General features: G+C 38.3%; 1 protein-coding gene across 18 annotated transcripts in view; it reads left to right on the top strand.

Moving 5' to 3' along the window:
- OPA1 (OPA1 mitochondrial dynamin like GTPase) overlaps positions 1-9296 on the top strand; it is a 98454-nt gene extending 89158 nt beyond the window's left edge. For 9 of the 18 annotated variants that reach the window (XR_016232470.1, XM_070072354.2, XM_089330835.1 and 6 more), the window contains 2 exons: positions 1037-1111; positions 4362-9296. Coding sequence is in view for 13 of the 18 variants with exons in the window: in XM_070072354.2 (XP_069928455.1) it covers positions 1037-1101 (65 nt within the window). In the remaining 5 variants the exon portion in view is untranslated. The remainder of the gene's footprint in view (positions 1-1036; positions 1112-4361) is intronic. The other 9 variants (XR_016232469.1, XM_089330834.1, XM_070072353.2 and 6 more) reach the window with 2 other exon arrangements.
- The last annotated feature ends 4509 nt before the right edge of the window (positions 9297-13805 follow it).

Below are 13805 nucleotides of genomic sequence, written 5' to 3'. Positions count from 1 at the left end.
CAAATCAATTATAAAACTAAGGACATGGCCTTATTTGGGTAAAGCAAGTATTTTCATTGGTTTGACTGCTTTTTTTTTTTTAAGATTTATTTACCTTCAACACCTATTTTTTAAAAAGGATTGATTTATTTATTTGAAAGAGTTACAGAAAAGGAGAGAGAGGAAGAGACAGAAAGGTCTTCCATTCACTAGTTCACTCCCCAAATGGCCGCAACAGCCAAAGTCAGGCTGGTTCTATTACTTTATGCTTAAAAAGTCATTTCTCAGTTTAACACCAGTTAAACACCCACCTGTATTTTCTTTAGATTTTTTAAAATTGTTTCATTGTTTTATATTTTTTTTCTGTTCCAGACATTGCTAACTATGAGTCCAGGTTTATTCTTCACAGTTCTGTACATAATTGTGTGTGTGTGTGTGTGTGTGTGTACATACACACAATTACATTCTCAATACAACCTCCCACCTCCCCCTTCCAAATAAATAGCCAAGTTACTTCTTTAATCAATCTGGACATTCTGGGGTATAAAGTGGAATAGTGAGACTTTTTTTTCCCCCTTTTCCCCAAACAGGTAAATATATATGCTAGATTGTTTAGTGAAATTGTCTACTATGACTTGCAATGCCTTTGAAAAATAAATTTGTGGCCGGCGCCGCGGCTCACTAGGCTAATCCTCCGCCTTGCAGCGCCGGCACACCAGGTTCTAGTCCCGGTTGGGGTGCCGGATTCTGTCCCGGTTGCCCCTCTTCCAGGCCAGCTCTCTGCTGTGGCCAGGGAGTGCAGTGGAGGATGGCCCAAGTGCTTGGGCCCTGCAGCCCATGGGAGACCAGGAAAAGCACCTGGCTCCTGGCTCCTGCCATCGGATCAGCGCGATGCGCCGGCCGCGGCGGCCATTGGAGGGTGAACCAACAGCAAAGGAAGACCTTTCTCTCTGTCTCTCTCTCTCACTGTCCACTCTGCCTGTCAAAAAATAAAAATAAATAAATAAATAAATTTGTTTTTATTTAACTAATGTATGATTTCATTTTCTGTCCACAGAGAAAGTTAGAGAAATTCAAGAAAAACTAGATGCTTTCATTGAAGCTCTTCATCAGGAGAAATAAATTATATTAAGTGAGTAAAATTGGTACTAACTAAATACAAAATTTGTATTTTAAACGACTTTGTTCTGCTTAATTGTATCCTGCTTGTTACTTACATAATAACTTTCATTGCATGAATCTCTGAAACTAGCTTCTGAATTTAATATGTATAATACTGTTTTAAATAACTTGATTGCTTTCTGGCTGAACTAAAATTATTTCCTAGAATTTATTTTGAAGAAAACAAAGGTGAACAAAGAGTTAAGATTATAATGTACAGGCAATGCATTTTCTGCATGTAAAGCATTGAATTGTAGTTGTCACTAGTTTATTCCTAGTTGTTCATAGTTAATGAATAATTACATGGATGTTAAATATTCCACTTGCAAAAGTGTTTTATTTGGGTAGGCTAAAAGTGCAGTTTGTTCTCATTCTCCCTTTTGTTTAAAAACAATTAGAAAAGGCCTTTTCTTATTTAATTTCTGTACCCTTAGAATTTAATATTTTTCTTAATGTATATGTTGTCTAATTCTTTGGTCTGGCATTAGAACATGTTCCTAATAAAATATATATGTAAAGATTGCCCTTACTAGCATACTCAGTTGTTTTTTATCACTGAGGAATTATAATCAGTAAGTCTTTGTTTTTGTTGAAAAAGTTAAGAAGAAAAATAGTACAGTTAAGCCATTTTCATTTATTTAAAATAGTTCATCACCCTGTAAGCCTGACCCTACAGGTAGCTTACAGCCTGGTCAGAACTAAAAGGAATAGAAATGTGAAAGGTTTGCTCACTGGCTGTACTCATTTCAGCTCAGAAAAGGCTCTTAAACCAACCTACCCACTCTACTTTTATTATATATATATGTGTGTATATGTTTATATATATTTATTATAATAAAATAAATACACATTTATGTCATATATATCATAGTTCCTATGGCATTTCAAACAGTATACCAGCAGAGAAGAAGGAGTTAGAAAACTTTAGAACCGGCTGGCGCCGCGGCTCAATAGGCTAATCCTCTGCCTGCGGCACTGGCACACCGGGTTCTAGTCCCGGTCTGTCCGGATTCTGTCCCAGTTGGCCCTCTTCCAGGCCAGCTCTCTGCTGTGGCCAGGGAGTGCAGTGGAGGATGGCCCAAGTGCTTGGGCCCTGCACCCGCATGGGAGACCAGGAGAAGCACCTGACTCCTGGCTTTGGATCAGCGCGGTGCGCCAGCTGCAGCACTCCGACCGCAGCAGCCATTGCGAGGTGAACCAGCAGCAAAGGAAGACCTTTCTCTCTGTCTGTCTCTCTCAGTGTCCACTCTGCCTGTTCAGACAAAAGAAAAAAAAAAGAAAACTTTAGAACCAACCTTTGTTACTTTGTTTATTTCATACTCAAAGACAGATAGATGTATAAAAGTATACAAAAATACATAATCATCTTTAACACAAGCCAAAAATAATGTTAATGTTTTTACTTTGTTTTTAAATTTTTCTACATTGTCAGTCCATGAAAATTTTACTTTAAAACTGTAAAGTATTAAAATATCCTTGTCATTATACTTACTATGAATAGTTTCTATTAGAGATCATTGTTTTTACTAATTTCTGATTTGGATCTTCTCTTTAGCACTAGAGTTTACATGACACTTTTGTCTACAGGTGGGGGAAAATATTTATGAAATCCACAGAAACCACATTAAAAATGAAAGCTCTAAAAGGAAAAAATAAAATAAAAGCTGTAGTTCTCATTTTGTGTTAGTTGTTGAAATGTGTAAGTTCGGAGCCATGTACTATTTTACATAATAGCTTCTTTCCCCTAAGCCGATGACGGCCAGAGTTGCTGTTGCTGCTGGGAACTTGCCTGTTTCTGTCCCAAGAGCAGGTGACTGCAGCCCTAAGAGCTTAGTGTGATGTTTGTGTATGGAGAGGCCCTGAGCCTAGGGGAACCATCCCAGTTTTCCTTTGTTTCCTTTCTGTCTAGAATCTCTAAGGCACTTCTCTAACCTTATGATTTATGACTCTGTTAACTGTTAAAAATATCTATGAATCGGGCCAGCGCCGTGGCTCACTAGGCTAATCCTCCGCCTGTGGCGCCGGCACCATGGGTTCTAGTCCCCGTTGGGGCACTGGATTCTGTCCCGGTTGCTCCTCTTCCAGTCCAGTTCTCTGCTGTGGCCCGGGAGGGCAGTGGAGGATGGCCCAAGTCCTTGGGCCCTGCGCCTGCATGGGGGACCAGGAGAAGCACTTGGCTCCTGGCTTTGGATCAGCGCGGTGTGCCGGCCGCGGTGCGCCGGCCGCAGCGCGCCAGCCGCAGCGGCCATTGGGGGGTGAACCAACAGAATAGGAGGACCTTTCTCTCTGTCTCTCTCTCTCACTGTCCACTCTGCCTGTAAAAAAATAAAAAATCTAGGAATTGGACAGATGATCTTTTCTTGAACCCTACTGTTCATTAAAGAATAAGTCTAACGTAATTGTAGTCTTGCCTCCTTCTGACCATTTTATTGAAGTTGACAAACAGGGCTGGCGCTGTGGCATAGAAGGTTAAGCTGCCGCCCACAGTGCCAGCATACCATGTGGGCACCACTTCCAGTCCCCAGCTGCTCTATTTCTATCTAGTTTCCTGCTAATGGTGCCTGGAAAGCAGTGGAAGATGGCCCAAGTACTTGGGCCCCTGCACCCACATGGGAGGCCCAGAAAAAGCTTCCGGCCCCTGGCTTCTGCCTGGCCCAACCCTGGCTGTTGCAGCCATTTGGAGAGTGACCCAATGGATGGAAGATCTAAAGATTCTCTCTCTCTCTCTCTCCCTTTCCCCCTCCTTCCCTCCCCTTCTCTCTCTCTATTACTGCCTTTCAAATAAATAAATAAATCTTAAAAAAAAAGAAGTTACCAAATATTCATTCAAAGGATTAGTTTCTCAGTTGCAGTTTAAACATGCTGGAGTTCTTTAGCCTGGTAGTTTTGCTTTTTTAAATAATAGTTTTAAGTTGTTGTGATTCTGATATTTGCTGAGGACATTGATACCCAACACAGCCATATACAGATTCTTCCATACTAATTGATTTTAATGTGTTTTAACTCTTTTTTTTTTTTTTAAGAAATTAATTCTGGTATTTTTTTATTCTTACATCATGTTGGATAACATTTTATTAATTTTGTTTTAGTCCACAAACATCTATCAAACTTTTGACAGTTAAGCTTCAGGATTTTTATGATGATGCCATAATAAAGTTTGTTTAGAAACATTGCCATTATCTCCCTCGACCTAATTTGACCAAATGGATTTATTTTTACAGAATCCTACTCATAATATTACCACTTCTGCATACAGCTGAAGAAAGAAAACGTCAAGTCTTTTGTCCTGCCTCTTTTCCTTCTGCTTGTCCACGTTTCTAAATACACAGGGAAGTCACGGGGTGAAAACATTTCATTTGTGTTATAGGCACTTTGACCATCAGCTGCCTTTTGAATGGAAAAATGGTTGTCATTTTATTGTATCAAAGTAACAAATGGAGATAATACAATGGGATAACCGTTAGGCTGAGGATAAGAAACGCTCTGCTTATTGTCTCATTTGTGGTGATATTAATTTAATTCATTAACTGCTGTCTTGCAGTGGCATTTCTTTTCCAAAAATACAGTGCTAGATGTTTTGAAATAAAACTTAAAGCAATTTTTTGAAAAGTTAGCAATCATATAAAGTGATAATAGCTGCTTAGTCATCATCTGTATATCTGTAATTCCAGGAGCTATTTGTGATAATTCAGTTTATATTCATTACACGAAAGGAAATTGGTTAGCAGAAGACCCCCATAAATAGGTTAATTTAGATTTTAAGAACCCAATGTACATTCAGTGCAAGAAAGTTCAACTTTTCCTTGATAGCTTAGAAGTTTTCTATGGAATCTAAGTCGGTAGATCCTTACCTACTTGATTCAGTTACTATTTTGGCACACTCTGTATGCATTTAAAATTAATTTAGTTTTGGATGTTGTATAACTTAAGTTGGGCTATTAACAATGTATTTTTTTAATTATTATCCCTCTAGACAGAGCCATTGCTATATGATACAAGATGGGAGAGATTAATAATCAACTAATTTTATCTAAAATGTTGTCAAACATTTCAACTACAAGTCAGGAAAATATTTTCTTTAATAAAACTTAAATAGAAATTATTTCAACAATTAGAATAATGTTGATTGTCTCTCATAGTGGAATATCTAAAGAAAAATTGCAGTTCAGTTACAATAATACTCCTATAACATTTTGCTGTGTTTTAGATACCATTTTTTTATTGGTTAAAGGACTTTCTTTCCATCCTTTAATAAATATTTATTTGATAAACTATCTTAGAGACTCTAAAATTAAACATATTTACTTAAATTACAAAAAGCATCATCCAATTCTCCCTTCCCATTGAAAGCCTGCTCCATAATTGAAGTACCAAAAAACCTGTGAGCTCTACTGCCAAAAGATGGGCATTGGGGGAATGATATTAACTGAACTTCCACAGGAAGACAAATGTAAATCTGGTGGTGGTTTAAGTACACATCTGCGTGTACCCAAGAGAACTACTCAGTCTCAAAAATTAATGGAAGATATAACCTTAGTACAGAATTTTTTTGTTCTTAATAAGGCTCAGGAAATTAAAATCAATTGGGTATGTGATGTAATGTACTTGTTATATTATGTAAGTGAATATAATCAAAAAAGTAAAATGGACAATCTAGATTTCAAAACTAATAATTAATAAGTAAGTCACTGGATGTAAACAAGAACTTTTAAAAGCCATTCTTCCTAAAACTTAACAATCAGAACTGGGATCCCCAGAATTTTCAAGTGTCTTCTTGAACATCCCCTTCATCTCTTTAATCAGTCCTGAGGCATTCATTTGATCAGTGAGATCTCTTCGATCTAATAACTCAAGATCTTTATCATTAATGACCTTTTCATGATTCTTTCACTTCCTAAAATAATTTCTGGATTTTAATAACTTCATTAAATCTTTAGGACCTAAGAAATTCTTAGATTGATTTAATCTGGATAGACCACCTAGGAAATGATCATTGTGGATAATCAACTTTCCTAGTTTTCTTTGAGCAGCTGCTCTTTAAAGCAATGAGATAGACTATTCTTTACCTAAAATGTCTCATTTGTTGCCTGTTCATTGGGCTTTCATTATGCTAATAAAAGTGCCCTCTGTGTGACAGTTTTTATTTTACAGTCTCCAGTTTTCTTGGAACTGTTTGTTGGTACCAGTTTTCATGCCACCTCCTTGGGTACCCTGCCCCGGGCCACCTTTTTTTATATTAGTACATTCTCCATTGTGTTCCCTCAAGATCTGACACTTAGCGCACAAGGTTGGAGAATATCACAGAACATTTCAGAGACTGGGGGTTCTGTAAATACTTGTTTTATACTGCTGATAAAAAAGTATTTCCAAAGTATATCTTAAGCAGGTGGTAGCTATGTACATTATTTGGTAGATAAGTAGTGAAAAGCCTTTGGTGTTTCGCCTAGAGGTAGGGATGGTGCTGAAAACAGAAAGGGAGTAGAGCTCTGTAACAGTCTGTAAAAAGTGAAGAGAGGCCCTCACTGGTTAAACCCCTCCAGCCAGTGCTGGTGGTAGCTCATTATAAAATGTTATTGAAGATTTTTTACAGTTGTAAAATTTAGTTGTTACAACTACACATCTGTTTCTGAAAAAGAAAAGAAATAGGACTTCATATTTCCATGAATTTTGGGTAGGAGAAAAGAATGCCCTCACTATATTTCTGTATATTTCTTCCAAGAAAAAGTCTGATGTTATTAGTACTTTCATCACAACCCTCTGTATAAGTTTTTAACAGAGGGGGAGGGAGGGGTCTTTATTCCTTTGAGATCAATATCCTTAAATATAAGTAGGTGGTGAAAATTAATATTATTATAAATACCATGAGAACTTGGCATTGTCTCCATCCCCTTCAGTTAAACAGTCTTCTTTCATGGAGGCTTTTTTTTTTTTTCTCCTTTTTAGTTAATCTCTGAGCATGCTTTTTTTTCTTAGAAGCAGAGTTGCAGAGAGGAAAAAATAAAATTCAGTCTTAACAGAAACTCTGTGTTGTGTCTATAGTTCAAAAATTAGAAATTCAAATTGAAATTAAAAATAACTTCAGATATTCAGTATACAGAAGTTAAATTCTAATTAGACAAGAAATCATTTGTTTTTCATGTCAGTTTACAAAGCTGAGGAATGCTCCTTAAGGAAGACTGAATTTTCGCATAGGTATATCCAAAATTAATTTGGTTCAGATATTAATTTGAAAAATCAGTGATACATGATAGGAAGCTAGTGATTCTTGCTACGTCACACTTGAATGGAGTTCACTACACTTCACAGGCATAACAATGTAGTAATTTAGCTATATTCTCTCATTGTATTACCCCCATTTTCCAGGCTTTTTCCAACAGTCTCCTTCCCACAAACTGTTTAGCTTCCAGATGCAAATGAACAATGTAAAACTGAGTAGGAACACTGCAGAGAGAGGCCCTTCCTGTGCTCACTGTTTGGAATTTTACAGCTGAGATTGAGCATGTAGCTTTAAAAGAGAAATTCCTTAACTCGTTCATTTTGTATTTATTTATTTTAGGTGTATTTATCTGAGAAAAGAAATGTGGTATTTTCTCTTTCCAACAAAGGGGATCAAAGTAATGGTTTTTGTCTCCATCCTCTAAGCTGGTATGTGTTATAATTTCAGGTACTTTAGCAGTATGGAAATGTACTTTAAACTGCTCTTACCTTTGGAATGATCATGACTATGTGTTGTGTAAATATTTAAAACTTACATTGTTGTCACTTGTGCACTGTGAATGAACTTTGTATTATTTTTTAAAAACTTCATACTACATGTAGATGTTTCTGCAACTTATATTTTGCCTGTGCTTGATCTAAGGTTATTTGTGTAGATGTGTAATTAAATGATGCTTAAATCACATTATAATTCTGTTAGTGGAGAGAATTTTTGAAATTTTAAATTTTCTGTCTTAATAAGGAAGAGAGAAAGAAAAATTTATGTACATAGAGTCATTATTTGACCTTACCATAAAACCAAATTCTTGGTCTAACAAGCTTTTAACGTGGCTCTTCCCTGAATGCTTGAATTTCATATGCTTTGCGTTTTACAATGGCTATCTGTGGGCAACCAGTGCTTTTTTTTCATGACATTTGTCAAAATATTTGGACTTGTTTGTGTGTATTGGTTTGTTTGTTTAGTAAAATACGTGAGTTTTCTAATTGCATTTTTCTGCTATGGCTATCATTTTCATTAATGATGCTAGCATATTCAGTCATGTGAGGCTCACTAAAACGTTACAACTGCTAGAACTAAGAGGAATTTTAAAGATCATTTAATTCCATCTACCACCTGATTAAAAACTCCCATTACTCACTTTCTTTTTCCTACCAGAACTGGCTCATAAATGATCTTTACTGAATACTTGTTTTGTTGTTCATTTAATGTGTAAAAGAAGGAGGTGTACGAGTGCCTTCTCCAGGATTCATACACTGAAGTCAAAACTGGGAAAAGACTTAGAGTCACGACTGCTTCAAGAAATAGTGCACAGTAGCTGTACAGTAGATTATTTCTGGTCAAGAAATGTCAAGAGGCTTTTAAGTTCTTTAGAAGGTATATGGGGGAGAACACGTTTCAGTTGTATTGGCATGTATATCTCTTACCTGTGCTAGCAGACTGATGTTAGTATGAGACCCAAAGAAAGTTGTATTTTAAATTGTTTATCTTTTGTGCAGTTCAATTCAAAAATCTTCATGTATCAGAAAAATTTGAAGAATTAAATTACTGAAGATATAATAGAACAACTTTTTCTGTTAACATGTGCTATTGAAGAGTTAATATTTTTAGCAGGGGCTGGCGCCATGGCGCACTAGGTTAATCCTCCGCCTGCGGCGTTGGCATCCTATATGGGCACCAGATTCTAGTCCCAGTTGCTCCTCTTCCAGTCCAGCTCTCTGCTGTGGCCTGGGAAAGCAGTGGAGCATGGCCCAAGTGCTTGGGCCCCTGCACCCGCATGGGAGACCAGGAAGAGGCACCTGGCTCCTGGCTTCAGATCGGCGTAGCTCCAGCCATTGCGGCCATTTGAGAGGTGAACCATTGGATGGAAGACTTTGTCTCTGTCTCTTTCTCACTGTCTGTAACTCTACCTGTCAAATAAAAAAAATAAATCTTTAAAAAATATTTTTAGCAAATTGAAGTAGCTACCATGAGTTTATAGATAATACAAAATGGTTTTAAAGGAGTCACATACCCAGTTTTCAATGGCTAACATGATCTGATTATGTTCTACATATATGAGACAAAGTTCATAAATGTAGAAAACTTAAGATTGGGTCAAGCTCTACAAGAGTGGTTAAAAGTTAAAAACTAAGATGATATCAGGAATGTTTTATTTGGAGTGAGTTTTAGCCTAATGAGGACAGTTTATAAAAACTAAGGGTGAGAAAAACCTGCATCATAAGGCATTAAGTTAAATCTCTCCTAAAATGACAGAATTGAGTTACTGAACATGACAAGCTCATATATGAACCTTCCCCAAAAGACTTGCTGTGAGTTATGTACCCCTTAGGACTAGTGTTATGGCTCATTTGGATCAAGTCACTACAAGGAGGTAAATACTACTTCTAACTGTTTTTAAATCAAGGTTGCCCTTTCATTCTAAAGAGAGTTTTTGTTGTTGCTGGTTGGGTTGTCTGGTTTATTTTTTGTTTTTAGTTTATTAACTCATGTGAAACTGGTTCTTATCCAAGTACTTAAGAAGACTCAAAAATCTTTCTGGAACAAAAATGAGACTAGAGGCACCAGTGGAGACACAGGCACTGCCTCAGTGATGCTGCTAGCAACCTCCCACAGAGAGATTTTATGGCAGTGTTAAGAATACATGTTACAGGGATGGGTGTTTATCATAGCTGATAAATGCTGCTTGAGTTGCTTGCATCCCGTATCAAAGTGCCTTGAGTTCAAGTCCCAGTTCTGCTCCTAATTCCAGCTTGCTGCTAATGCATACCCTGGGAGGCACAGGTCCTTATTACCCACATAGGAGACTCAGATTGAGTTCCCAGCTCCTGGAGTTAGCCTGGCCCAACCCAAGTTGTTGTAGACATTAGGGGAGTAACCCAGTGGTTAATGGGAAATCAATCTCTGCCCGTTAGCCCCACTCTTTCAACCTTTGAAATAAATAAACTTTGGGACCGAATATGCATTATACTCCTTAATGTCAAAGCAGAGTATTCTGCATTTTACTAAATCAGTAACAACATGAAAATTAAAATTTTAGTCATTTGTCAGAAAATAGTTATTATTTTGATCTACCACTTGCCCAAAGTTCATGAGACCTAATATTTGTGAGAAAATATGTAGCGAATAGGTTAGCTTCATCTTCTTTGCTAAGGTTTATCTCAGGATTAGGCTACATCATCAGAATTAATACCGTCTGGACTACCTTCCTCCATCTTCATTATGCCCTTAGCTTTCATAAATACTGTACAATACATCTATTTAAAGAAAACAGCATTTTTTGCAGAAGTCTAACAGTATGTCTCTGTTATCACTCATGTTCATTAATGTCAAGGTTACTAGATAATTCTGAACCAACCAAGCTTCCCCTCTGAACAGATGTGTATATTGCTTACCTTTTGACAGCAAGAACTCAAGGCCTTACCAGTTTCTTTCTTTGCTTCCGGTGCCAGGAAATGCTGAAATTAATTGACCTCTCAACTGAAGTTATGAATTAACCATTTTTCTGCTTTGTTGCTGTTGTTTTGTTGTTAATCTCTTATCTATACATTGTGACACAGAAATAATCCTGTGTCATTAACAAAATGCGTTGCTACTATTTCTTCTTTAAGAAGTGCTTTTAGGCCGTGGCTCACTAGGCTAATCCTCCGCCTAGCGGCGCCGGCACACCGGGTTCTAGTCCCGGTCGGGGCGCCAGATTCTGTCCCGGTTGCCCCTCTTCCAGGCCAGCTCTCTGCTGTGGCCAGGGAGTGCAGTGGAGGATGGCCCAAGTGCTTGGGCCCTGCACCCCATGGGAGACCAGGAGAAGCACCTGGCTCCTGCCATCGGATCAGCGCGGTGCGCCGGCCGCAGCGCGCCAGCTGCGGCGGCCATTGGAGGGTGAACCTACGGCAAAGGAAGACCTTTCTCTCTGTCTCTCTCTCTCACTGTCCACTCTGCCTGTCAAAAAAAAAAAAAAGTGCTTTTGTCCAGAGCTCTCACGTGGGCTGAGAAGCTCTTTGCATGGCTAGTGTATGTAATTTTTCTCTGCAGTAATTAATTTATACATAATAAAGAGCTGAAATTGCCTCAAGAGCATAGTACATGCCGACCACCTAGACAATAATGTATCTGCCTCTCTGCAGCCATGAGCCAGACTAATGGGAGTAAAGCATGCCTAGGATATGTTGGGAATAAGGGTCAGATAGGTGTCCATTCCAGAAAAATCAACACATCCTTGCCTGGGCCTATTATAAATCCCTTAGCAGGACTCAGAACTCCCCCAAAAGAATGTGTTGTAACTGGCTGTTAGCATTTGGAGATTCATATACAAATTCCTGAAAGCCTTTTTATTGGTCCATACACTATTTTGCCAAAGATTAGTCTCATGAAATTCTTGGTTTTCCATTTGAATGTTGAAGTTGAGAAGAGAAAACCAGAGCACCAGAACTGATATGGCCTTCGTTTTGCATCCATTATCACAGCATATTAATTTCCAATTTATAGGTGAAGAAATAGGCATAGAAAAATTTTGAGTGACTTGAGCAAAGTAATTCTAGTAAGTAGCAAAGTTGAAATTTGGAAACTAGGCTGCCAATAAACCTTTGCACTTTCCAAAATCTGCCTCTCAAAAATAATTGTAGGGAAATGAACATTCTAATGTGAGGAGCATACTAGGGTCCTTAATCCACCTGGAAAGTACAAAATGAGCTAACTCATTTCATAAAAGACCTGGCACAGGATAGCATTTCCCATCTGTAGGAAGCTTCTGTGTTGCACTGTGAAAAACGAATGAGCAGAGAAGTGAGGTCCCCTGTGTGGCCTTGGTGGGCAAGATGAGATTCAGGAGTAATTCATGGCAAGCCCAGGCCTTAAGTGGTAGAAGTTAAAAATGAGTGCTTTGCAGTTTCTCATTAATGAGTTAATCATGTTAATTTTCTCATCCTACCTATGCAGATTCTCCAGATTAATTTATAATTCAATACAAATTAATGGAAATATAGACTTAACAGATAATTTTGTTGCAATAGCATTTTTGAAATCCATGTATCATTTTTTCTTAGTACACAATTTTCACACTTCCCTTAGGGATCTTTAAAAAGTTCATGGAAAATGCATAGCATTGACAAAAAGCATGAATTTCAAAAAATTTTTACACCAAAAAAATATTTTAAATTCATTTTTTCCATGAACTTTTAAAATTAGTCTCATATTTTTAACCTCAGTTTTGCTTTTTTGTTTGTTTTTTAAGGTTTATTTATTTATTTTAAAGTCTAAGTTACTGAGAGGGAGAGGTCTTCCATCTGCTGGTTCACTCCCCAGATGGCTACAATGGCTGGGGCTGGGCCAGGCGGAAGCCAGGAGCTTCATCTGGGTCTCCCATATGGGTGCAGGAGCCCAAATACTTGGGCCAACTTCTGCTACTTTTCCCAGGCCATTAGCAGGGAGCTGGATTGGAAGTGGAGCAGCTTGGACTTGTCCCCATTGGGGATGCTGGCATTGGAGGAGTGGCTTTATCCCCTAGGTCAAAATACTGGCCCTTACCCTAATTTTAAAACCTTGATTATTTTATTTTACAAGTTTTACTGTTTTTGACTGCCTTTTTGTTTCTAATATACTTAACACTGTTTTGTTTTTAAAAAAAAAAAAAAAGTAATGGGATTAGTGGAAGCTTCTGCAATTTCAATAACATTGATTCTCAGGAATCTCTTCTTTTAATATTCTGGCCTGGAGATATGTCTAATTTCCCAAGACTATTAGGTTGGAAGTAGTTACTTTCTGCTAGAGTTCTTAAGAGTTTAAGCTATCAGAACGCCTCTGGTAGGCATGCTTAACACTCCTGCCATTCGCAGCCTCCACTGTGTCAGAGCTTTCAGCACAAGCACAAGGCTGCTCCCATCTGCCTACAGACTCCTCTTTCTAAAATCAGACATTTACATTCTTGCTCATTATACTAATTGGAGTGGCCATAGGTGAATCAAGATTTGAGAGTGTAATTCTGTTCATGTCAGCAGGACAGAAGTACTGTGTTGTCACCCTGTTAGAGCGCAGCATTTGCCCTCCCTATCAGGCGCTCCTTCCCCATCCCGCCCCGTGCCCTGGTGCGTTCTGCCAGCTGTGTACCCTATGATTGGCTGAGCTTTTGATGTGCAGATACTACAAGTTGGTCACAAACTTGTGTACAATGGGCCTGTTCTGGTTCATGTGAAAATCAACATCCTTTTTTGTGTCGGCTGGTGACAGGATGCTACAATACTATTAGCATTTGCAAAGAGTGTGCCCTGTCCAGGGGTGTAACCACAGATCGTGTGCTGCTCAGTTTGTGTTTCTCTATTATGCGAGAGACACAAAGAAGCTGAAGGCTGGCAAAGGCCTGTCAAATCTTGTCATGTAGCGCTCGACCCCCAAACTCCACTTGGCCTCCAGCGTCTCTTGTTCCCTGTCCCACCCCTTCCTCTGAATGGGCTCTGAG

Source organism: Oryctolagus cuniculus, chromosome 4, assembly GCF_051225735.1.
Source record: "Oryctolagus cuniculus isolate XC-2025 breed Fujian yellow rabbit chromosome 4, ASM5122573v1, whole genome shotgun sequence".
Classification (NCBI taxonomy): Eukaryota; Metazoa; Chordata; class Mammalia; order Lagomorpha; family Leporidae; genus Oryctolagus; species Oryctolagus cuniculus.
This window is presented reverse-complemented; position numbering and strand designations above follow the sequence as displayed.